Raw genomic sequence first — 25,007 nt, 5'->3', positions numbered from 1 at the left:
AAGGGATTATCTGGCCAGAGAGAAGAGGAGCCAATCAACCTTTGTAGCCAAGAGAGACTACAAACTTGAGAGTAGGTCTGTCACAATAAAAGAATACTTACTATCCTCTGTCTGTTTAGTGCAGATTTATTTGAGGCTACTGCTCGCCAGGTACCATACCACATGGCTGGAGTGAGGTGGTGCAGGGGCCCACAGGAGGCTGGCTGGCTGAGAGGGGCAGGCTGGTGAGGATTTCCACCCATCTCATGGGTGGGACAGGCGATGCTACCAGACCGCTCATCTCCTCTGCACCTGCCATTCATCCCCTCAGATGCCCCTCAGGCAGCGGGGGCCCCTGACAGCCCTGGAGGCCTTCTGTTTGCATTTCTGGCTCAGACTACGGCTGGCTGTCTCCATGCAGTCCGTGGACCCTGCTGCTGTGACAGTCCGGATCAGGCCATAGTGACAGTGGCTGGGCTGGGGGCCTGACATGAAAGCACGAAGAGGGCTGCCGGGGCAGAAGGGTCGCTGGAGGAGCGTGAAGTCTCTTGTGCTAAATCCTAGCAGTCGAACAGATCTCGGAAGCTACAAAATCCTTTTGCTCCAGTTCTCTTGTGCAATCCACCATGAGGTAGCTCTTAGCCCCCTAAGAGAGGAGGACGCTGAGGCTCAGGCGGGGAAGTGCTAGGTCCGTCTGCTGCACCTCACGTGAGGCTGTACCTCACGGCTCAGGGGCTTCCTGGAGACAGAAGCGCTGCAGGGTGGCATCGACCCACTCAACGGGCAGACAGTTGCCCCTGGGTCTTGCTCACGGAGCTTGTGACGCAGAGTGTAATTCCTGCCATGGTGAGCACCATGCCTGTGAATGCTCCTGGGAGAATGGGCAGAAATCGAGGGGCTGAGCCCAGCCACGCTAGGAGGAGCTGGTGCAGGGCTGGGTGCCCAGCTCAGATGGGGTCTGTCCCCAGAACACCCAGGGGAAGGAAACTCTGATGGCTCTAAGGAAGAGCTGCAGAAGAAAGGGGTGGGATGGGGAAAGATCCTCTCTTCCCCTGCCCTTGGGAGATGGCTCTGGAAAGGACTAACCAGGGGTGGCAAGGCCCAAGTAGTGGCTTCCTGCACTTGCAAGCAGTCTAACTTACCTTTTCCACCAATATCTTCTCCAAGGACCTTCCCAACAATCAGTGTGAAGATGATGGCCAGAGAGTTGCTGATGGGTACAGCTAGGGTCAGATCTGAGTGATCAGAATGAAAAAAAATCTCTGAGATGCCAAAAAATGCCTTTCTAGGCACAAAACAGTTTATCAAGACAGCCTGTTTAAAAAAAAAAGAAAGAAAAAAAAAAGTATCTCTTTCCAGATGAAATCAGAGCAAAACTCAAGATTCAAGCCATGTTTCCTGACTCTAAATTTGGTGCTCCTTCAATTCCAGCATGAAGACCTGAACTATATAGTGGTCGGTGACCACGCGGTTGGCTGATAAGGATAAGGTCTTTGTACTCAGAGAGCTTCTGAGATCCCAAGGGTATCTGGACAGGCCACAAAGCCCAAAGGATGCAGGAGGACGAGTGCAAAAACACAGTCATCACTTAGTAAGTGCAAATTGTGTGCTGGGTGCTTTGTATCTTACAGACATATCTTACAACACTGCAAGAAGAGCGTTGTCATTTTACATAAAGAAAACAAAAGCTCAGAGGGGACACATAAATTGAGGCCGACTGAGAATGTTATTTATCTATTTAGTTTAGCTCATTTATTTTTTGAGAGAGAGAGAGAGAGAGAGAGAGAGAGAGAGAGAGAGCAGGGGAGGAGCAGAGAGGATCCCAAGTAGGCTCCGCACTGCCAGTGCAGAGCTAGATGCAGGGGCTTGAAATCACAAACTGTGAGATGATGACCTGCATTGAGATCGAGTCAGAGGCCTAACCGACTGTGCCACCCAAGTGCCCCCATCTTCTTAAAAAGTTATATTTTAGGCTATTTAAGAAGATGGGGGCGCCTGGCTGGCTCAGTCGGTACAGCGTGTGACTCTAGATCTTAGGGTTGTGAGTTCAAGCCCCACATTGAGTGTAATGCTTACTTTAAAAAAAAAAAAAAAACGTTTTAAGAAAATAGACCTCATGTTAAGTGTGCTTATTACACAAGCGTACAAAAAAAAAGTTTAAATCAGAAAATGAGCTACTTACGATGACAAGACTAATAACTGCCAGGCCAACTGCTCACGTTGGCTCCTGAGTCAGCTCATTCCTTCCCAGCATTCCCGGCCTCACCTGCTTCAGGAAGAGGAGGAACTGTCCTGTTTCTCATCCCAAGAGTCCCCACCATGGATGGCATTCCCCACCCAAGAAACTGACCCAACTACCTACTCAGAGCTGCTTCCTGGGGCTCACACACCTTCCGTGGAATGCGAGGACTGCTATCGACTGGTGTGCAACAGTAGATGGGGAGGGGAAGCAGCATGGGGCCATGGAAGAGCAAGGGCACTGGAGTGAGGCTGACCTAGGTCTCCCTGTGCCGCCTTGGTTAGGCCCTTGACCTCTGCAGTCTACAAGTACAACAGTGATAGCAAGGTGACAGCGCTGTGGTAAGATAAGACGGGATAATGTGTCTAGCTCCTGGCTGAAGATATACATCTTTGATAAAGTGACCACTGTTGTTGATTACTACAATAGACAGATGCTAAAAGATGGATGTAGAGCAGGAGAGGAGATAACAGGACCCTAACGTTGCCATCTGCTCAAAACTTGGTAAGGGGCTAACTGCAGTCAGCTGGCATTCTTGGGCAGCAGGGAGTGCCAGAGGCTTTCAAACTTGCTTTTATTTATTTGCTTTTCAAACTTTTGGGGTTTAAGTTTTATTTAAGTAATCTCCACACCCAACAGGGAGCTTGAACTCACAATCCCGAGATCAAGAGTCACATGCTCTACCGACTAAGCCACCCAGGTGCTCAAACTTCCTGTTAAATGATGTTTTATGGGGCGCCTGGGTGGCTCAGTCAGTTTAGACATCTGACTCTTGATTTCGGCTCAGGTCATGGTCTCACAGTTCGTGAGATTGAGCCTTGCATCGGGCTCTGTGCTGGCAGTGCGGAGCCTGCTTGGGATTCTCTCTCTCCCTCTCTCTCTGCCCCTCCCCACTCACTCTCTCTCTCTCTCAAAATAAATAAATAAACCTTTTTTAAAAATGACGTCTCAGGACACCTGGGTGGTTCAGTCAGTTAAGCATCTGACTTTTGATTTCGGCTCAGGTCATGATGTCACAGTTCGTGGGTTCAAGCCCCACATCAGGCTCTGTGCTGGCAGTGCAGAGCCTGCTTGGGATTCTCTCTCTCTCTTCCTCTCTCATTGCCCCTCCCCTACTCATGCTGTCTCTGTCTCTCTGAAAATAAATTTAAAAAAATGATGTCTTATGAGAAGCCCCACATGTAAAAGGGATAAATGTAGCCTCTAGTTGAAGCTGAAGTGGTAGGTCTTGAGGTCAGCCTGTCTCCTCACCCTTCTGTGGCCTCTGAGGGGTTCTCCAGAGCTCTCTGGGGCCTGGGTGAGATTCCATGGGAGACGAAACCACAGCAGGGGGACTTCTCATAGTTAAGTTCAAGAACATAAACTTGGAGTAATACATAGCTTCAAATCCTTCTGCACTAACATGCTTGACTTCAGAGAAGGGAAATAAATTGCCCCAAGTTTTGTAACTTCATCTCCTACACGGATATCATGTCTGCTTCATAGCATCATGATCACAATCCAATAGAAATCCGGCGTCATTTCATTGCACTTCTCTTGATGGCACTTTGCAGATACTGTGTTTTTAACAAATTGAAGGTTTGTGGAAACCCTGCATCGAGCAAGTCTATCGTTGTCATTTTTCCAACGCATTTACTCACTTTGTATGTCTGTGTCACATTTTGGTAATTCTTGCAGTATTTCAAACTGTTCCTTATTATTATACATGTCATGCTGATCTGTGATCAGGGATTATGACTTGCTGAAAGCTCAGATGATGGTTACCATTTCAAGCAATAAAGTATTTTTTAATGTTTATTTATTTATTTAAATTTATTTATTTTGAGAGAGAGTGGGAGGGAGGGGCAGAGAGAGAGGGAAAGAGAGAGAATCCCAAGCAGGCTCACCGCTGTCAGCATGAAGTCCTGTGTAGGGCTGAAACTCACGAACTGTGAGACCATGACCTGAGCCAAAGTCGGACCAACTGAACTTAACCAACTGAGCCACCCAGGTGCCCCAGCAATAAAGTATTTTTTTAAGATTAAAAAAAAAAAAAAAAAATTTTTTTTTTTTTACTTATTTGTAAGAGAGAGAGAGCACATGCACACAAGTGGGGGAGGGGGAGAGAGAGAGGGAGAGACACAGAATCTGAAGCAGGCTTCAGGCTCCAAGGAGCACAGAGCCTGACACGGGGCTCAAACCCACGATCCGAGCCAAAGTCAGTCTCTCAACCGACTGAGCCACCCAGGCGCCCCAAGTATTTTTTAATTAAAATATGTGCGTTGTTGTAGCAGACATGATGCTATTGCACACCTAACAGGCTACAGAATAGTATAAACATAACTTTTTGTTTTTTAATTTTTATTTTAAATCTTATTCTTTTTTAACTTTATTTTTTATCTGTTAAAATTTACACCCAAATTAGTTAGCATATAGTGCAACAATGATTTCAGGAGTAGACCCCTTAGTGCCCCTTACCATTTAGCCCATCCCCCCTCCCACAGCCCCTCCAGTAACCTTCTGTTTGTTCTCCATATTTATGAGTCTCTTCTATTTTCTCCCCCTCCCTGTTTTTATATTATTTTTGTTTCCCTTCCCTTATGTTCATCTGTTTTGTCTCCTAAAGTCCTCATATGAGTGAAGACATATGATTTTTGTCTTTCTCTGACTAATTTCACTTAGCATAATACCCTCCAGTTCCATCCACGTAGTCGCAAATGGCAAGATTTCATTCTTTTTGATTGCCGAGTAATACTCCATCGTATATATATAGACCACATCTTCTTTATCCATTCATCCATCCATGGACATTTGGGCTCTTTCCATACTTTGGCTATTGTCGATAGTGCTGGTATAAACATGGGGGTGCATGTGTCCCTTTGAAACAGCACACCTGTATCCCGTGGATAAATACCTAGTAGTGCAATTGCTGGGTCATAGAGTAGTTCTATTTTTAGTTTTTTGAGGAACCTCCATACTGTTTTCCAGAGTGGCTGCACCAGCTTGCATTCCCACTTAAATCTTATCCTTCAGTAAACTCTACACTCAAACTCACAACCCTGAGATCAATAGTTGCATGTTCCACATACTGAGCCAGCAGATGCCCCTAAACATAACTTTTATATGCACTGGGGAACGAAAAAATTCATTTGCCTTGTTCTGCAATATAAGTTTTATTGCGGTAGTCTGGAACCAAACCTGCAGTATCTCTGAGGTATGGCTATAAAATGTGTAAAACTAGCACAGTATCTGATGCAGTAGAGGACAGTCATCAATCAGTGGGGGAAAGGAAATTTTTATTTATTGAGCTCCTACAGTGTGCACCAGGTACTCTGCTAGATGCTTCTCATACACTGAATTTAATTCTCTCAATGGCAAGAAGACCATCCTATGAAACCAACGCTCAATTAAGAGACTTACACAGGGTCAGACAGGTAGCACACAGTGGAAACAAGAGTGTCAGCGCCAGCCATTAGCACAGCAAAATGAACCTTCCCTCTTCCTCTGCTGCTGCGCAAGACCGCCGGGCTACAGATCAACCCAAATGCCTGGCAGCATACTCATAATCAGCCCACTGTGCCCCAACTGCTCAGGGAAGAGGGTGCAGAGAGGGAACTGGAGATAGTGGGCTCTCCCTCACTCATGGAAAAAAGTTGTTTCAGGCACCCTCCCCAAGTGACTCTTCTGGGTGGCTTCCACCACTGAGCATGGCAGTTCTAAGTCAGAAACCCACCTGTTGATGCCAAGGTGAGGTAGTAGAGAAGGGAGCCACACTGGTTGAGGAAAAAGGGCATCAAGTACTGGAAACAGAAGAAATCTGCAGTCAGTGTGATGCTGGACTGAGCAGCATTGCCTTCTTTGAGCTTCTAGCTATGCCTTTCTTTAGAAGGAGGGGTAGCTATAAGGGCCCAGAGAGTGTTTAGCCTTCTGAAAAGGACCCTTCAGGGCAGACAGGAAGTTACTGACTGAACTCCAAGCCTTTGCCTTGAATGCCCCTCCCACAGCCCTGCTACTCCCATCTTCCCCCTCCAGCAAGTCCCTGAGTGCCAATGTCACTCCCTCCAGAAAGCATTCCCCCAGGCTCCTAGCTCCAACCTCCCTCCTGTGAACTCAGGAGGCACCTAATCTGTACCTATTTCATAGCCCTTAGCCCAGAGAGGTGGTTGTGTCTGTGTCTTGTCTTACCCACTAGCCTAGACGGCAGCACTGAGGTCAGGGGTAGTTCTCTAGATCTTCCCACCCCAGGGTCAACTTAAGCCCCAAGTCCTCCCTTGGAAAGGTCTGTTGGAGGGATCACCATAATAAAACATTAGTAACAGCAGCCATAGATTGAACACCAATTGTGTACTAGTTAAGTGCTTTATGTGCCTCACCTCACTGAATTCTCACAACTACCCTATAAGATGGTTACCATTCTTTCCCATTTTACAGATGATGAAACTGAGGCTCAAGCAGGACAGGTGTCTCATCTAAGAGCTTCCAGCGAGTAAGCTGGTGGGGAGCAGACTCTGACTCAGATTTGTTTGACTCCAGAGACCACATTTTTAGCAGCTATGCGCGAGAAAGGGGCCATTCACAGACGTACCTCAGTGTTCAAGAAGAGGGTCTTCATCTCCTGCAGCAACTGCCGGGCCCAGGTCCGCTCATGAACTTGCTGCAGGCGGGAGGAGGCCCGCTTCAGCAGCGGCTGTGTGCCACCCCACAGGGCAGCCACCAGCACCAGAGCCAGCACCTGCCCTGGATGGAGACGCGAGTGACCCTCACTCCCACCAAACTGCCGCCCGCGGGGCCCAGCCCTCCTCTGGCCTCCCCTCCTCAGCCAGCCGCTGCCACATCTCTCCTTCGCTCTCCAACGCCCCGGGTGAGACTGGCGAATAGGGCAGGGCCCTGGAGGCCGAGGAGATGGATCCAGGAGCCCAAAGTTTGGGGCTGGGGCAGGGGTCGAGATTAAGTGGTGAAGGTGGAGCAGGAAATGAACTCAGGGCAAGGCTCGGGAAGCCCCTAGAGGGGCGGGGCCGCCTACCCACCTAGAGATGCCGCCATGGCAACGCCGCTCCCGGCCACTTCCGGGAGCGAAGGGGCGGAGACCCACAATCCGGAAGTGGCGCTAAGCCCCTTCCGGTCCCACTCACGTTGCTGCTTTCCTTTCGTCAACGCAGGGATGGTGAGTTTCCCTGAGTTGGGGTGTTAGCATGGGGGGTCTTTGGGGGTCTGGAGCTGGAGCAGGGGCCGATATTTGGCGGTGACACTCCCGTCTTGTCTTCACAGAAGCCGATCCTGCTGCAGGGCCATGAGCGGTCCATTACGCAGATTAAGTACAACCGCGAGGGAGACCTCCTCTTCACGGTGGCCAAGGACCCTGTGAGCGTCGGCAGAGGGCGGGTCGGCGGGACCTTGCAGCAGGGGCCGAGAGGGGGCGAGTTCACTCTCACTGGGCGGTGGGTGGACAAGCCAGTTTTGCCCGAGAGGAGAGACCATCCCGGGAGAGAGCATTTTACCGGGAAAACGCAGTTGTTGGTAGAAGGAAGGAGTAGCCAGGAGGAAAAAAGCCACAGACCATTGTGGAAGGGGGACGGAGATGAGAGTCAGCCCCTTCAGGGGACTGGGAAGGGACCATTCTGAGAAAGAACAAAACTATTCTTCCAGGTAGGGGAACACACCATCTCTAGAAAAGGACAGCTGATCCTTGGACTGTGAGGGACAACAGAGGATTTATGGGGGTGTCCCTGGGCTCATTTCAGTCGGTCCTTCTGGGCCCCATCCCGCTTTTCACTGAGTGCAAACAGCCTCTCACAGCACTGCCCTTTGAGGCACCTCCCTATGCAAGACGTTAACTCTAGTGGCTCAAAGTGGGAGTTGGGAAGCCTACAGACCTGATTTGAATCGTGACTCCCACGTCCAATAGCAGCGTGACTTTGAGCCTGTCATTTAATCTTTCTAAACTTCATTTCCTTTTTTATACATTATGGGTACAAATAGTACCTCCCTCGTGGGGTTGCCTTCAGGGTTAAATGAGATTCAAGTAAGGAGCTTAGCACAGTAAGTACCCGGTGTGTATGAGTGAAGAATTGTTAGTCATTTATATTTTAAATCCCTTAGACACCATTTTATTGAAGCTTCACAGCTACCCTTTGAAGAAGGCATTATTGTTGTGGCCATTTTACAGATAGGAAAAGAAGCTCAGAGGAGAGAAGCACTGTATTTGAGAGTTTGGGGGAGGACTGGGACAATGGCTTGGAGATGTTTTTGCAAGCCTCCTGGTGCCCCTGCCACTTACCTGCAGGAAGGGGGAGAATCTAGGAGTTGTTCTTTTTACCAGCAACCTGCTGTTTCCCAAGAAATGAGCAGGAGAGGGTAAAACGTGGCCTCAGTAGAGGCTGTGGAGGGTTCCTGGGGAACCTCTAAATAGAAGGCCATTGCTCTGCTTGGGATGTTTACCACGTGTCGCTGTCATTAACTCCTCCAGATCGTCAATGTATGGTACTCTGTGAACGGTGAGAGGCTGGGCACTTACATGGGCCATACTGGAGCTGTGTGGTGTGTGGATGCCGACTGTATCCTTGTCTTTGCTCTGAGTCTGTGCTCCCAGGGTCTGCCAGCAACGGAGAGGCCGCCAACTTGGAGTTGAGAGTTTGGGAGGATATTGTGGGTCTAGGGAACGATATCTACCTCCTAATCCCCAGTCCGTACCCTGGTTGGGGGAACAGTCAGGACAAGTTGCAGTTCTAGATGAGGAGGGTAGAATGCTCCGAGGTAAGAGAGGAAGGAAGGCTGGCGGGGGCTGAGTGGGGAGGTGATTCAGTTGGTGTTCCAGGAGGACAGGGGCTCGGGTGAACTGGGTTCTATTTCTTAACACCCTCTTCAGGGGACACCAAACATGTCCTCACCGGCTCAGCTGACAATAGCTGTCGTCTCTGGGACTGTGAAACAGGTAAGCCTGGATCGTTTACTTTTTCCTCAAACAGCAAGAACCTACAGTATACTTGTTTAGGTGAATACATTTTGGGGAAATAGAAATCCAGACATGGCTCCTGTTCTGAGGAACAGGAAGCAGACAAGGAAAGGATAACAGACAAGAAAAGAGGTGCTACACGGGGCACCTGGGTGGCTCAGTCGGTTGAGGGGCTGACTTCGGCTCAGGTCATGATCTCCCGGTTTGTGAGTACGAGCCCCGCGTCAGGCTTTGTGCTGTCAGCATAGAGCCCGCTTTGGATCCTCTGTCCCGCCCCCCCCCCCCCCCCCGCCCCTCCCACACTCTCTCTGAAAATAAATAAACTTAAAAAAATAAAATAAAAGGAGGCACTGTGGTGAGACATAAGCCATGTTGGAGAAAGCACAGAGCACTGTGGAAGGCCAGAGGGGGGCAGCTGATGTCTGGATTGGGGATGGAAGCAACCCGGGAAGGTTTCCCAAGAAAAATGTCATGTGAGCTGGGGTTTAAAGGATGAGAAAGAGGTCATCAGTTTGGCACAGACTGGAACGAAAGCATGGCAAGTGTCCTGTCCAAGTCATCTGATCTGTGGGGAGTTTCTGCTTCTTAGGAGATGAAATAGGAGAGAAGATGAGGCCGGCAAGGGTCAGAATAGGCCATGAATGACAAACTCAGGAGCTTGGCTTTTTTCCTTCAGACTTGGCGTGCTGTCCCTCAGCGGGGCAGAGCATGTTCGGTTTTAGCAAACTCCGGTGGCGGTGGGGAGCATTGGAAGAACAGACCGAAGACACGGGAGCCTATGAACTTGCTCCGTTGAATAAATATTTACTCGGCACCCAGTTCTGTGCCAGCTCTATGCTGGGTACTGGAGACACGCAGAGAAATTCTGAGAAGACAGATACATTTGCACTCCGCTATGAGAGCAGTGCCACAGCAGCAGGATGTCTGAGGAGAGACAGAGAGGAAGTTAAAAATCTTGAGCCAAAGCGTAGCCACCAAGGTGGCGGTGGGTTGGGGTCACTAGACCAGGAGAAGCAGTGAACAGGAAGATAGGTAGATGTAGAGAGTGTTCTCTTCTCAATGGCGTTGGACAAGGGGTAGCCCAGATTTCTGCCTGTCTCCAGGGAAGCAGCTGGCCCTACTCAAGACCAATTCAGCTGTCCGGACGTGTGGCTTTGACTTTGGGGGCAACATCATCATGTTCTCCACAGACAAGCAGATGGGCTATCAGTGCTTTGTGAGCTTCTTTGACCTGCGGGATCCAAGCCAGATCGGTGAGGCAGAGCTCGGGGGGTGAGGACCGGGGCTGGGGTATGGGGCGTAGCTCCAGAGCCCAGGGCCTGACCTCTTCTGCACACAGACAACAACGAGCCCTACATGAAGATCCCTTGCAACGACTCCAAGATCACCAGTGCCGTTTGGGGACCCCTGGGGGAGTGCATCATCGCCGGCCACGAGGGCGGAGAGCTCAACCAGTATAGTGCCAAGGTGAGGAGGTGGGTGGGGCCCAAGTCCACCAGAAAGATTCCCTTCAAAAGGCAGGATAGCACAGCAGTGAAGAACACCACTTTTTAGCTGTGAATTTAGGCAAGTTACTTCACTGAGCCTGTTTATCTGTAAAACGTTGCAAGGATCAAAGGACATCAGGCATTTGAAAAACTTGTCACACAGTACTCTGGATAGGTTCATAATGATCACAAGTAAGCATTTTCCTGCCACTACTGAGTGCCATGCTGGGCTCTTAGGACAAAGACATGAATCAGACATGCGCCCTGTCCCCAGGGAGACGGACTGGCAAACAGCTAGCACATGAGTCAGGTTGTGAGTTGTGCCACCACAGAGGTCTTGAGCCAAGCACAGAAAGTGCCCTCCGTCACAGAGAAGGTGGCACGTACATTAAGCCGTGAAGAATAAATAGAGCTTCAAGCAAGAAGAGAAGGCAGTTCCACAGGTGAAAGGAACAGTGCACACAAAAGCACAGAGTTAAGGGAGTAGGGGGACTGGTCAGAAGAGAGTCTGGTGTCATTGGGACGCGGTATTGGAGAAAGTGGATAGCGACTAGATTTTTCGAGTGTCAGGAGGTAAAGGAACTGTGATTTTCCTTTTGGTAGCGGGGAATTTTCAAATGGTTATTGCTGATCAGATTTTCTCTTTAGAGGCTTTTGCAGGCATAGTTCAGAGAATGGACCTGAGTGAGGCAATAGCTCTGGAGGTGTGGAGCACCTGAGAGTCAAGAGATGTAGGGGTGACTGATGAGATGGGGGATGAGGACAGGGCCAAGCCCAGGCTGTCTTGATTTCTTGTTTGGGTGCCTGGGCAATGCTGGAGGGCACTACCATAAAGGTTAGTCGCTCAGCAAACATCGGCTGTAGTCCACTAGGCCCCAGACCTACCTGCAGAAAGGGAATGGAAACCAAAGTCAAAGGCGTGAGTCATGCTTGATGCCAGCGAAGAGTGGAACTGATCTGTGCCTTCGGATAGGCCTGACTGTAAAGCTGGTGTGCTTATTCCCCGAAATACAGGAGCCAGATATGTCCCTACCATGTGTCCACATTGATGGAGGAGACAAAAATACATCCTTCCCACAGAATAGGTAAAAATAATTCAGGAATGGGGCGCCTGCATGGCTCAGTCGGTTGAGCATCCGACTTCAGGTCATGATCTCACATCGGGCTCGCTGCTGTTGGCACAGAGCCCGCTTCAGATCCTCTGTCCCCCTCCCCCCCTCTCTGCCCCACCCCCACTTGTCTTCTCTGTCTCTCTCAAAAATAAAATTTTTTTAAAAAGTTTAAAAACTAGGGCGCCTGGGTGGCTCAGTCGGTTAAGCAGCCGACTTCAGCTCAGGTCATGATCTCGTGGTCCGTGAGTTTGAGCCCCGCGTTGGGCTCTGTGCTGACAGCTCAGAGCCTGGAGCCTGTTTCAGATTCTGTGTCTCCCTCCCTCTGACCCTCCCCCGTTCATGCTCTGTCTCTCTCTGTCTCAAAAATAAATAAACGTTAAAAAAAATCAAATAAATAAATAAAAATAAAAAGTTTAAAAACTAATAATAATTCAGGAAAGGGGCACCTGGCTGACTCAGTCCAAAGAGCATGCAATTCTTGATCTTGGGGTCGTGAGTTCAAGCCCCGCAATGGTCATAAAGCTTACTTAAAAACAACAACAAAAATAATTCAGGAGAGGAAAGGAAAATTCTCTGAGGGTCTAGTGTGTGTGAGGCTCAGTGCTCAAAAGACCTTTTAATCATCTCACCAGTGTCTGCACAGTGTAGACCAGGTTCATGTCACAACGAAGTCAAACAAGACACAGTCCCAGTCTCCCTATAGTGAACCTCGGTGGTGGGCTTTTAGTAATCTTGTTTTCTAGATAGAGAAGTTGAAGCACAGAAAGGTGCTTTTGAGGGCAGACTCTCAAATTCTGCTCTTTGTACTGTACAGGCTAGCCGGTTGCTGAGTGGGAAGGGAAATCAGGAGGTGAAATGGCCCTTGGAGAAGATCTAAAAAAAGCTGGACACACAGCAGTGCTTGTGGACTGTGACTCCACCCCTGGCTGGGGAGGGGTGAGCTCAGGCACTCTGCCCCTTACAGGTTGCACGATCTCCAGCGGGTCACACCATCGCTCTGAGCCTTACTTTCTTCCTTTGAAAATGTCCTTTAGGGGCGCCTGGGTGGCTCAGTCGGTTGAACACCCAACTGTTCATTTCCACTCAGGTCATGATCTCTTGATTCATGAGTTCAAGCCCCGCGTCAGGCTCTGTCCTGACAGCCTGCTTGGGATTCTTTCTCTGCCCCTCCCCTGTGTGCTCTCTCAAAAAAAAAGAAAAGAAAGGAAAGAAAACAGGTGTTGAGTATATAGTACGATGCCTGGCAAATTGTGACTGTTCACAATTCAGTGACTGTTGAAAGGAGTAAGTGAAAAGTGCTCTGCCCTTGTAATGTGCTGATTAATTAATAGGTCCGTAGGTATGTCACCATAAGCATGTATTTTCGTAGATGGACTACCAGTGTTGATGAAATGTATACGTGGGCCACGTTTGGATGTGGGCTTTGGAGGGGGTAAATGTTAGTTCAGGGAATACTTAGGCCATCCCAACCCAGACCTCCCTTCCCCCGGCTGGGACAGGGGGCAGTATAGAAGCCCTGCTGAGCAGTGGGGCCTGTGGAGGTCAGGCCACCCAGAACCTCACTCTTCCCCTTCCGCCTTCCCCAGTCTGGAGAGGTACTGGTGAATGTTAAGGAGCACTCCCGACAGATCAATGACATCCAGTTATCCAGGGATATGACCATGTTTGTCACTGCCTCCAAGGACAACACAGCCAAGGTGAGCCTGGGCAAGGGGTCTGGCAGGGGGCTCCTCCCACCATCCTGCAAGGCTTTCAACTTGCCTGACTTCCCCGAAGAAGACTCCTTTTACAGATTGCTTTCCCCTGTCTTCTCCAGCTCTTTGACTCCACAACTCTTGAACACCAGAAGACTTTCCGGACAGAACGTCCAGTCAACTCAGCTGCCCTCTCTCCCAACTATGACCATGTAAGGGAAGCACACCCAGGCTTCTGCTGAAGCCTTGGACTGCTTCCAGCATCTGGGTGTCAATGGAGATCTGAATTCTGGAGGAAATAATGTCAGCTAGAGAGGAGATTCCCAGAGCAATGATTCAATGATTGGGCAGCCCCGGGGGATAGGGCAGGAGGTGGCTAAAGTATCTCTTGGGCCCTGCCCTTAGCATCCTTCCAGTCTGATGTGGGAGATATTAAAAGCTTATGAGCTGGGGATAAGAAACAGAAAATGGACTTGCCTACCCTTTGGGCCTGTCTAGCTTTTCTTCTTCCCTTCAGGTGGTGCTGGGTGGTGGTCAGGAAGCCATGGATGTAACCACCACCTCCACCAGGATTGGCAAGTTTGAGGCCAGGTAAAGGAGGGGGGGGGGGGCTCTTCCAAGTCAAAACCCCATGGAGTGTCTTTCATGATGGACACAAACCATATACCCGAGACTTCCCTTATTTCTTGGGCTGCTAGGAGGTGCAGCTAGATTTGTGGCCTTCCTGGGACAGGTGTGTGATACAGCAGTTACAGCATGACCTTGGACCCACTGTGAAGCCCTGGACACATCCTTGTGTTTCTCTGTGCCCGATTATCGATCGTATAATGGGGACAGCGATAATACACTTACCTCATACAGTTGTACAGATCAAATGCATGAGTTAACGAGTTAACACTTGCTGCACAGCACACAGTAAGGAAGTTAGCTATCCAGTCTGCCCCCCCGTCTTATTTTGTTCACATTCCACACTCTCTACTTTGCATTTGGGCAGTGGTACGTCCAACGTGTCTCGGAAGGAGATGGAGAGTGAATTGTCCCTTCCCACCACCCTCCTCCAGGTTCTTCCACTTGGCCTTTGAAGAAGAGTTTGGAAGAGTCAAGGGTCACTTCGGACCCATCAACAGTGTTGCCTTCCATCCCGATGGCAAGAGGTAGGGCTCCGTGCAGGGAGCTGAGCTTAGCCCGGGACTGGCCTCTATCCCTTTACCATGCCCTGCCCGACAGGCCTGTCTCCCTCCCCCAGAGGGGGCACCTGACTGGTCCCTGGCTCTTCTCTCTCCAGCTACAGCAGCGGTGGCGAAGATGGTTATGTCCGCATCCACTATTTTGACCCACAGTACTTTGAGTTTGAGTTTGAGGCTTAAGAAGCTTGGATCTCCATCAAGACCGGGGAAGTTTCTGGGCCTGGACTCACAGAAAGTTTTGGACTCTGAGAAATAAATTAGTTTGGAAATAAATGGCTTCTGGCGAGAAGTTTTATGGGAACTGTTAACATCATTTTCCCTTCTCATTGACACCCAGGGAGCTGATACCAGTCATGGATATCTTTATTATTTGGAGCTTCGGTATTAAGGGCTAGGCTGGGTTGCAGGCACCGTCATCCAAGGCCCAAAGTACTGAGGGACCTGGAGAGGTCTCAGGAACGTCTCAGCCACTATCCAAGGAGCCAGCCCTTAAAGTTGGGGCTCAGAGGCTGAAACTGTTGGCTGAGAGAGCTTGGTCTTCTCCTTATCTGTCACTATTTGCCACACCTTCTCCCATGCTACCTCTGAAGGTTCAGGTGGGCGGATCCAACGCAGAAATAGGCCTGAGGAGGAGGAGGACAGATAAGGAAGCTGAGCAGAGGGGTTAGCTAGCTCCCCAGGGAAGAAGTTGGGGTAGGGGGTCACCTTGCCAGAGTCGCAGGCTCTGGAGCTCCACGGAGGGCCAGATGGCCAAGGGATTGGGGGCGTAGAGCGGGTTCCGGAGTTTCCGTTGCTCTTTTGGCTGGTTGAGCCCAGACCACAAGGAGTGTGTTCGAGTCCTCACTTCACAAAGGCATCTGTAGGAAGTGAGTTTCCAGACTCAAGCTATGCCTTCTGGGATTCTGGGTTGGGGACCCTGGTTAGTAGGGTGCCAGCCATCCCGGGTCAGTGATAACCTCTCCTTTTTCCTGCACGTGTTCTTGCCAGTCAGATACATGTACTGGGCACTAGAATAAAGGAGAACAAAACAAAGTCCTAGTTGTTCAGGGGTTCCACTTAGTTCTGCCTGGAAGTATCAGGGAGGCTCATGAGAATGTGCCACTTGGGCTGGGTCTGTCTGCAGAAGTTCACCAGGTGCGCAAAAGCATGGAAATACTCAGGAGGGGAGACTGGGGCCGAGAGCAAGAAAGTGGGAACAGGCCCAAGTGAATGTTGGCGAGTTTTTTTAAGCTGGTGACGGGAACTACAGCAGTGAGACGGCTGTCCCAATAGCCCACGTGGGAAGGAGAGTCTGGACTGGGGTTAGCAGGAGGGGCCTTTGACAGGAAAGGGCCAAGTAAGAAAGTTTTAGGAGAAAGGCTGTATATGAAGGACAGGGGAGAGGGAGTTACACAAAGATAACCATTTCTAACCTGGATGACCCAGTAGTGGAGTCAGCGAAAACAACATGGGGGATGGGGACCCAGGCAACTAAAGAGAACAGTCTCATCTCAGACCGATGAGAGATGGCTCTGGGGGGGCTTGGGAGCATATGCAACGAGCCAACCAAATGGTAAGAACAACCACTGCTTGTGTGCCAGGCACTGTGCTAAGCACTTCCCATGCCTTAACTCCACTAATCTGCACACAGCCCTGCTCCGCAGAGATTGTGGCTGCCGTTAGAATCCTCTCCTTGCTACAGATGGATGGAAACTGAGACAGGTTTCCTAGGATGCCCCAACAGGTGAGTGGTGGAGCTGGAAGTTAAGCCCAAACCATTTGACTCCGTTTTCAACCTCTACACCATTGCTTCACTAGAATCGACCCTGCAAGTGGTAGGGAGCCCCAGAAATGATTTATTTTGCAGCAACTCTCCCCATCGGTCCTTGTTTTTAAGCTAGGGGTGCACGTGCCCTTGGTTCTGGACAGAGTAGGTAGGTCTGTAGGATTGGCCTTGGACCCATTCAAATCTGGGTTTGCAGAAATTAGGGGAAAGGGTGGGGTTTGGAGGCAGGGGAGGGAGGAGAGAACACTCCAGAGTTTTCCCCAAAGAGAAACTCATTCAAAAGGCAAAGATGCCTTCCAGGGACATAGGTGCTGACACAGCAGGTGTCTGACCCCATCCTGTGCCTGGCCCCTGACTCACCTTGACACCCCCTTAGCTCACCTCTCCTTTTCGCTGTTGCAGAGGAAGGTGCCAAAAGGGGAGGCATACGCGTGCTCAAACAGGGCCAACAGCAGCCCCTCCCCAAACTCCAGTGACAGCGGGAACTGGCGGCCCAGCTGCCACACGCAGTCCAGGAAGAGGAGAAAGGTGGGTGCCTCGTGCTTGGGACGGGCATGGGAGAAGGCCGAGTGGGCACAGCGCAGCTGGAAGGGGTGGCCAGCCTGGGAAAGGGGTAGAGCCATGGGCGCAAGGAAACAGGGTTTCTGGATAGAGGGGCTGGGCTGGGGCTGAGTGGCCACTTACCTGGATCCACTCCCGCTCCACCAGTTCCTGGAATCCAGCCATGGTCCGGCTCAAGGGGTCCAGGATGAGCTGGGCCAGCGAAGTCACAAGCAGGGTGCTATCTGTGCCTTCAGCCCCATGCACCAAGATGCAGGCCCCTTCCCTGTGGGCCAGGACTTATTAACTGGCCAGTCCCTCCCTGCCTGGGGTGGCCGGGCCAGGAATCGAATGGGCCCATTTCTAGACTGTATGTGCTTACTGAGACGTGGTTGTGTGCCCAGGGGTTGAGAGCCCTGCCCGTCCGCCGCCCTGTTCTCTGCCTCGTAGGGTGGGGCCTTACCTCTCCATGCCCTGGGCTGCTAGGCAGGCGGTGCTCAGTGCCTCTTTCACATGTGCCAGCCAGCAGCAGCCTTCTAGTCGACGGAGCCAGCTGTCCGTGCTCTGCTGCGGGTCCCCACAGGCCTCCACCAGGCGCACGAAGCTCTCCTGTAGAGGCTGTCCCCTGCACAAGTGGGAATCTGGTCATCCCATCTCCAGCCCAAGCTCTGGTGAGCACAGCCTGGGAGCCAGTGCTCCAGACCAATGAGGGAGACAAAGAACCCTCAGAGGAGCCCATTCGACAAGAGGGACACAGGACCCTTTGGGGAGCTCACTTAATCTGATGGGAATGATTCAGTATCTTTGGGGATTCCCCAATCTGATGGAGGAGACCCAAGACCCCTTGGGGGAGACCTAGTCTGTTTGGGGGGGTACCTGGGGAAAGGTCACACAACTCTGTCGGAAACAATGCCATGGGAAACGCCCAATTTGATGGGAGCAGCACAGTACTCCCTGGGGAGTCCCCGTCTGACAAGAGAAACACAATACTCTTAGGATTCTGGTATCTGCCCCTACTTCCCAGAAACTGCTCTGCTCAAGATCACCAATGTGACCTCCCACCAGAAAATCTAATGGAGATTTTTCCAGCCCTGTTTAAAAGCCTCCAATGGCTCCCCTCTGCCTTTAGGATAAAGTCTAAGCTCATAATCGTGGCATTCAAGACCTTTTCTCTGGTCGCTGTCACCCCTTTAGCCCCATCTCTCTCTACACTCTACCTCACACTCTATACTCCCACCAGACTGACATACTTGCAGCTCCCCAGGCAGGGCAAATGGCCAGGAACTCTACAGTTTTGTCCACCTGCAGTGTCCTGCTCTCTGGCTAACTCCTCTCCGGTGTCAGGTAAAAGGGATGCTTTCTTTGCACTACCCACACACAAGAGAGGGGCGCCTGCTCTATGCTGCTGCTTATCACACTGAATCCTAACTGCCAATTTACCGCGGATCTCTCAGCCATGTCTGGGCTGGCCACCATCTCAGCCTCTGGTGCTCAATCAACACTGGCTGAATAAAGGAATAAACGGGTTTGTATTCTGGACAGGGGAGCTTCCTCAAAGCACAAAAACTCCCTTAGGACCTCCTCTCGGTACTACCAGCACCTGGAGACCCAGGCAATAGGTACAGGTGTGCAGGTCCAGCACTCAGGGCAGGGCTGGGACCAATGGGGAAGGGTGTGTGTGTGTGTGTGTGTGTGTAGTGTAGTGTAGTGTAGTTGCTCCTGGAAGTCAGTTTAATGTAGAGAGGCTTTTTCTTTTCCAGGCAGAGTTGGGGTGCCTGGAGAGAAATGAGATCTGTCAGTGGGGGTGTGCAAGTGGGGATGCCCACCTGGTGGGATGGCTACCCGGAAATGCCTGACAATTCCTAAGGTTCCTGGAAGACACCCCCCTACTCCTACTCCCCCCCCCCCCCCCCACACACACACACGTTCATGGAGAGTCCTGTAGGAGACCGCCTAGGAGAGGACGAAGACCCTTCACCTCTCCAGCGGCCGGTGCAGCCTTTTCCAGCCAGGGTAGGCGGTTTTGGCCTCGGTCCCGCCGCCAGTCATGCGGGCCTGTTTGGCGGCCTGAGACGAGCGCGTGTCCACGATGAAGCCCCGGGCCCCAGGGCGAGCCCCCGCCAGCACAGCTCGCAGCAGCTCCTCGTCCTCAGCGCAGCGCCTTTTCTGGGGACCAGTCAGGGGCTGGCTGGAACGTACCAGCACCTGCGGACCGGGACTGCGCTCCGGAAGCCGTAGCCACCCAGCCTTGGCTTGGGGACTCCTCTCCCGGAGCCCCGAGGGAGGGTCTACACACTAGGGCAGGTCTAAAGCTGGCAGGGGCAGGCCGGAGCCTAGGGCCTTGGCGGCAGAACTGGCCGGGCGCCAGGCCCCGGGCCCGGCCCTGGGTGTGTTGTAGTCAGAGGGGAAAGGGACCCGAAGAGTAGGCCGTGGACGAGTCCAGGGTTGACAAAGAAGGGACTAAACTCAGGGGGCCCGACCGGCCGGGGGCGGGGCCCGGGATTGGCGAGACTCCGAAACTGGGGAGAGGGGCGGGGTCAGAGTCAAGGAAGGGCGGAGGGGGGGGGGGGGCTGTTGGAGGCAGGACTGGGCGCGGCCAAAAAGGGTTGGAGCCGGCCGGCGGCAGCCGCGCTGCGAATTGGCCGGACCGGTGCAGAAAAGGGCCAAGAAGGGCCGCAGTTGGTCCAAGAGGCAGAGTCTGGGGAGGGGCGGGCTCACGGTTCCGCTGGGCGCGTGGTGGTAGCTGAGCACAGGGAAGCGGCCTCCCTGGCGGAAGCGGGCGCTGCGCGCCAGGGCACCGTCGTCCACGGAGCGAGGCACGATCACCGCGCGGGGGTAACTGGGGCACACGCTGAAGTCCTCGTTCACCTCGCTCAGCCGCCAAGCGTTGGTCTGCGGCCCAGGGAGAGGCGAAGGCCAGGTGTAGGGCACCCAGTGAGTGTCCGGACCCCATGCCCCTTCCAGGCGCGGCGCTCACACAACCGTGGGCCCCCAGGACCGCACCCACCTCGCGAGCTACTCGCTTGTAGTAGCGTTCGGGTGGGTGGAAGTGCCAGGCGTCGCCCAATCTCAAGCCCTTGGGACGGTAGAAGAACGGAAAGGAAGTGATGACCGATTCCAAGGAGGACAGCGCCTGGGGAAGGAAGTTGGGCGATCTGGGCAAAGTCGGAATCATCTCACCCGCACCCTCCCAGCCCCTTTCGCCCCTCAGCTCCCTCCTCTGCACTTACTCCAGACCACCCTGCGTCCCTTACCATTGGCTACGTTCCAGGGTAACACTGGATGCTGAGTCCCCTTGCGCAGTAGCCCCCGTTTACTCCTCTCGTTACGGAGTAGGGGTAGTTTAGGGGCCTCGGGTGCACTGCTTGTGTACCTCGATGGACCGGGCGATGTCCAGCGACGCTTCCACGCCCTCTATTTCCAGCTGCAGCACTCGGAGGTCCTTACAGCGCAACGTGATGGTGCCGGAGTCGCTTGCGACCCTGGGGATGGACAGGCTTAGGTTTAGTGTCACCCGCCCGTCACCAGGGGAGGAGAAATGAGTTTCTTAGGACTGGACGTAATGCAAGGGTGCAAGGGCTCCAGCTGCTCTTGCCCTCCCCCCCTCCTCCCGGAGCCGCAAACTCCCTGACTACGGGGACGCCCCCGCCACGTCTCACCGCTTCTCGATAGAGTCTACGCTACGCAACAGCAGCAGCCACAGCTCTGAAGTCGCCTGGGGCCCTGGCGACAGCAGCAGGTGGTGGCCGGTGAGGCATAGCGTGCCACGCAGTGGGGGTGCCTCCGGACCCCTCAGGAGCTTGGCTTGGGCCCGGCCGGTACGAATCAGGTCCGAGAACTCCATTCCGCCTGGGGTGGGCCTAGGGCCCAGCAGAAAGACTCCAGGAGCGTCAGGCGGGGCGAGCGCGGGCTCCGAAAGGGACAGGAACTAGCTGGGCAGCTGGCGACGCCGGCAGGACAGCTGTTAAGGAGGCCCCTTGGAGGAAGGGATCGAAAAGTTTTACAGGAATTTCCCCCTCCTACTGCCAGCACCTCTTAGCGAGGAACCCGGCCAGAACCTGTTAAGGAAACCTCAATTTCATCATCTGTGAAATGGGGAGAATAGTCTTGCTTAAAGCCCGTTACCTCGTGTCTTGGTCGCAGGTGGCGCTTAACAATTTTGTTTTTTTAAAACTCAGGTGCTGCCACTCTCGCTGATTTAAAAAAGAAAGAAAAATACCATTTCTTGTACCCTGGTGGAAGGGGTTGGAAAGTGTGGGTGTGAAACTGGGAACTGTCTACTTCCTCCCTCTACATCTGAGGCTGGGTGGGGGAAATCCCTTAGTCCACCTTAAATGCAAGCAGCTGTGTAGCTGGTGCCCCTCCCCCACCACAGCTGGAAGTCGCTGCCTGTGGGCGCCCTCTATGGGGGCCACTTCTGGTTTAGTCTTGCCCTCCGAAGCCTCGACTCGGATCACTCCATCCTTCCACCAAATATGAATTGCCTGTACACTGAACTGGGCCCTGTATTTAGTGAGAGGACCCAAGGATGACTGGAGAAGGTTCTGTTCATTAGGATTTTCAGTCTAGCAAGAGACACACACTTAAGCTGATAAATTACAAGAGTTTAAAGGATTTACTGGAGGACCCATCCATCCATCTATCCATCCATCCAATTATTCTTTCATTTCTTAAATGATGCCTACACTCTGTTAAGTGCTGATTACTAAGAAGAATAAGACAGATTCTTGCGTTCAAAGGGCCTTTTGGTCCATTAGGTTTCACACGTCTAGAGTCCAGGCACACACACACACACAAAACCCTTCTTTCAACACACACACACATTTCATTAAGCACACACACAAAGAAAATAAATCATAGGGGGACACCCATAACATAAACATAAAATCGGAATAATCTGTGAAAGGAACCAGACATAAAAGAATACAAATTGTAAAATTCCACACCAGCTGGGATGGGAATTCGTTAGAAATGCAAATTATCAGGCCCCACCCCATATGTCTCTTTTAACAAGCTTTCAGGAGATTCCCATGCACACTAAAGTGTGAGAACCATTGGAAAGTACACAAAAAGGCAAAACTAATCTTTGCTGTCAGAAATTATGGTAACATTACCCTCAGGAGAGTAGTGACAGGCCAGGAGCACTTCCTGGATGCTGGTAACACTCTTGCTTTGTCTGGGTGCTGGGTACATAAGTGCATTCAGTTTGGGAGAATTCAGCAAGGCATGTATTTATGATATGTGAGTTTTTCTGTGTGTATATTTCAAAACAAAATTTTAAAAAGGGAACAGCTCTGGTTGAAGCCCTGGGAGGGACAGGAAGAGAGAGGGTTTAGGAGCCCTTCTACGGCTCTGCCTTTATCCCATATACAGTCCTTAAGGGGTTTCCAAGGGAACCTAAAGTTCCTTAAAGTATAGCTTGAAATCAATCATTGATCTGTCCCAATAGAGAGTCGGTGACTTGTCCAAAGTCTCACAGAGCCAGCACCAGAACCCAGATCTCCTGACTCCCTGGCCAGGGTTCTGGACACTGTTCCTTTGCTAAAAGGCCAGTGTCATGAGTGAGGATGGCGAGGGGGAACAGCTCACCAGCCTCTGTCCAATCCCCACCCCTTAACTTGGGTCTTGGGAAGAAGGCCAAGACTCTAGTGTGGATGATGCTTTTCTCATCCTGGAGCAACTTCCGTTCTGGGAACTGGGTGTCTCCTTCTGGGCAAAGACAATAAAATTCATCCAAGGGGCTGGAGGAACAGGGCTCCTCCTGCCCCCACCCGGATGAGCATCACGTGGCTCCTGGGTTAGCAGGCCAGGAAAATCCCAGCCCTTGCACACTTAGCCTCCCATACCCCTCTATTCACCCAGCCTGACACACTCAGAGAGACCAGACCCACCTTGAACGCTCACCGTCACACATTCCCTGGCACAGTTCCATCACCTTCAGCTCCTGCCACCTCTCCCCAGCAATACTGCCACCCTTTCCCAAATTCCCAGAGCTGCAGCCTTGCCCTGTCACTCACCCCAAATCCACCATGTCCCTGGGGCCACTGAAATTCCAGGCAGTAGGTGAAGAAAATGAAGAGGATGAGGAGGGAGAGAGCCTGGACTCCGTGAAGGCACTGACGGCCAAGCTACAGCTGCAGACACGACGGCCCTCATATCTGGAGTGGACAGCCCGGGTGCAGAGCCAGGCCTGGCACAGGACCCAACCCAGACCCGCACTGGGGGGCCCTGGGACCCTCTGCGGCTTCGACTCAATGGACTCTGCCCTAGATTGGCTCAGACAGGAGCTGGTGAGTCAGGTGGGGTGGGCGGTCTTGCAGAGGGCCTAAGGGCCAGTCATCCTTAGGACCCAAGAACAATGGGTGTGGGGAGGGGTTGAGAATGGACCTCAACTCCAGCAACTGCCTGCTCCTGTTGCTTTGTCCTGGGGCTGAGGAGCCATGAGTGGACTTGTCCAATGTTTTATCCAGGGAGCCTTGCCAAAGCAGGATTCCATCCAATCTATCTTCCACCGACTACTCCTGTGGCTCTGGGGACAGAGCCCTGGCACCAGTTATAGGTGGGGAAGGTATGGCCTCCCCCACTCTGGGAATTGCTATACCTCAAAGATGCAGTGAAGGACAAAAAGAGGCATTGACCACACCGTAGGCAGAATCTGAGGAGGCGAGCATTACATAGGTGGCTCATAACCCAATATGTGCAAACAGGAAGATGTCCAGGCTCCAAATTGGAGATTCCGCTTAGTTGCCCTGGGGTGGGGCCCCAGGCACCTGTATTTGTTTAACAATCTCTCCTTAACTTAGTTTTAGAGCAAGATCTGAGAGACGGGGAGGGATCAAGCTGGGGCGAGAGGGGGTGGGGAGGCCACAGCCTGTGCGAAAACCCAGGGTGTTGACAGGAAGGGAAGAATGACGAAAGTGGCTGAGGACCAGGCCAGCAGTCTCACGCCCCCTCTCGGCCGCAGCGGGAGATGCAGGCTCAGGACCGGCAGCTGGCAGGACAGCTGCTTCGGCTGCGGGCCCAGCTGCACCGGCTGAAGGTGGACCAAGCCTGTCACCTGCACCAAGAGCTGCTGGACGAGGCCGAGCTGGACCTGGAGCTGGAGCCGGGGGCCGGCCTTGCCTTGGCCCCGCCGCTGCGGCACCTCGGCCTCACGCGCATGAACATCAGCGCGCGACGCTTCACCCTCTGCTGAGCCACACCTGCACCTCCTGAGACCCCTCGGGAAGGGGAAAGGAGGGGTGTCCCAGAGGTGCCAGCACCTCGCAAAGCGTGCTGGGAGGGTTGGGAGATCACTCAGCTTTCTGGGAGCATAAAGGCCCCTGCTGCCTTAGCTTGGGAAGAGGGAGTTGGAGGAAGGGGAGAGGCTCGCCGACCCCCAAGCTCTTCAATAAAGACCCTCTCTGCTTCCCGTCAAGGTCTCTGCAGTCATTTATTCAGGCCCAAGGTCGTTGTGTGTCATCTGTAGCTGGGACCAGGGATTACACTGCAGGAGAGAAGGCCCAGGTGGAGATGAACAGAGGCACCCCCCTCTCCCCCTAGCTCCTGCTCTATCTCCCTATTTTACCAAGATCAGAGCTGGAAAAGAACTTCAAATCCTAAATCACCCCCATGAAGGTGACCCGTCAATGGGCAACTGATGAATGCAGGACCTGGTGGACCTGGGTTGAAAAGCCAGCTCCACCATGCATTTTCTATCAGATCTGGAGGCGGGCCCCTTAAGCCTGCAACTGTTTCTTTCTCTCTAAACTGGAAATGCTACTTCTCACTCCGCAAATAGTTGGAGATGTCTTAAGTGAGACAATGCACAATAGACACTCCATAAACTTGAACTGTGTCTTGCTTATCCTTGCTATCACCCGTGGTATTAGTACCATTGTGCTGAGGCCCAGAGATGGGCTGTGCAAGGCTCTGTGTCACCGGGTTCTTTTTTTTTTTTTTTTACATTGTATCTCCTCAGCCTTTGTTTCTGTATTACCCTCTTTGTCTGACTTTCCAACTCAGGCTTCCTCTTCCCCCCACCCATTTCCTGTCTCCCCCTTCCCTCTGCAGCTGAGGTGCAGGCAGCATCAG

General features: G+C 52.2%; 4 protein-coding genes across 7 annotated transcripts; 2 read left to right on the top strand and 2 right to left on the bottom strand.

Moving 5' to 3' along the window:
• Positions 1-108: 108 nt before the first annotated feature.
• TMEM234 (transmembrane protein 234) lies at positions 109-7,282 on the bottom strand. Its single transcript, XM_060622068.3, has 5 exons — positions 7,225-7,282; positions 6,783-6,934; positions 5,931-5,997; positions 1,122-1,214; positions 109-850 (listed from the first exon to the last, which is right to left on the bottom strand). Exons 1-5 carry the CDS (start codon positions 7,238-7,240, stop codon positions 756-758), a joined length of 423 nt encoding a protein of 140 aa, XP_060478051.1. The 5' UTR covers positions 7,241-7,282; the 3' UTR covers positions 109-755.
• EIF3I (eukaryotic translation initiation factor 3 subunit I) lies at positions 7,224-14,902 on the top strand. Its single transcript, XM_060622065.1, has 11 exons — positions 7,224-7,361; positions 7,466-7,558; positions 8,664-8,751; positions 9,063-9,128; positions 10,253-10,402; positions 10,489-10,616; positions 13,335-13,445; positions 13,565-13,654; positions 13,960-14,033; positions 14,504-14,596; positions 14,728-14,902. Exons 1-11 carry the CDS (start codon positions 7,239-7,241, stop codon positions 14,807-14,809), a joined length of 1,098 nt encoding a protein of 365 aa, XP_060478048.1. The 5' UTR covers positions 7,224-7,238; the 3' UTR covers positions 14,810-14,902.
• Positions 14,903-15,005: 103 nt separating this feature from the next.
• Positions 15,006-23,064, bottom strand: LOC132670822 (myotubularin-related protein 9-like). Of its 4 annotated transcripts, none has more exons than XM_078452124.2 (11): positions 22,952-23,064; positions 20,594-20,992; positions 20,308-20,416; positions 19,942-20,067; positions 19,653-19,826; positions 18,913-19,139; positions 17,398-17,559; positions 17,079-17,220; positions 16,776-16,996; positions 15,335-15,486; positions 15,006-15,280 (listed from the first exon to the last, which is right to left on the bottom strand). In XM_078452124.2, the coding sequence occupies exons 2-11, from the start codon at positions 20,776-20,778 to the stop codon at positions 15,222-15,224; spliced, it is 1,557 nt and encodes a 518-aa protein (XP_078308250.1). In that variant the 5' UTR covers positions 20,779-20,992; positions 22,952-23,064; the 3' UTR covers positions 15,006-15,221. The 4 variants fall into 4 exon arrangements, with proteins under 4 accessions (XP_078308250.1, XP_078308247.1, XP_078308249.1 ...); XM_078452121.2 differs by having other exon boundaries at positions 15,006-15,252; XM_078452123.2 differs by having other exon boundaries at positions 15,006-15,252; positions 20,594-20,910; positions 22,952-22,967.
• Positions 21,328-24,346, top strand: FAM167B (family with sequence similarity 167 member B). The gene is made up of 2 exons (XM_060622067.3): positions 21,328-23,224; positions 23,899-24,346. The coding sequence occupies exons 1-2, from the start codon at positions 22,964-22,966 to the stop codon at positions 24,127-24,129; spliced, it is 492 nt and encodes a 163-aa protein (XP_060478050.2). The 5' UTR covers positions 21,328-22,963; the 3' UTR covers positions 24,130-24,346.
• Positions 24,347-25,007: the final 661 nt, after the last annotated feature.

The sequence above is a fragment of the Panthera onca genome, chromosome C1 (assembly GCF_046562875.1).
Source record: "Panthera onca isolate mPanOnc1 chromosome C1, mPanOnc1 haplotype 2, whole genome shotgun sequence".
NCBI classification, from domain to species: Eukaryota; Metazoa; Chordata; class Mammalia; order Carnivora; family Felidae; genus Panthera; species Panthera onca.
This window is presented reverse-complemented; position numbering and strand designations above follow the sequence as displayed.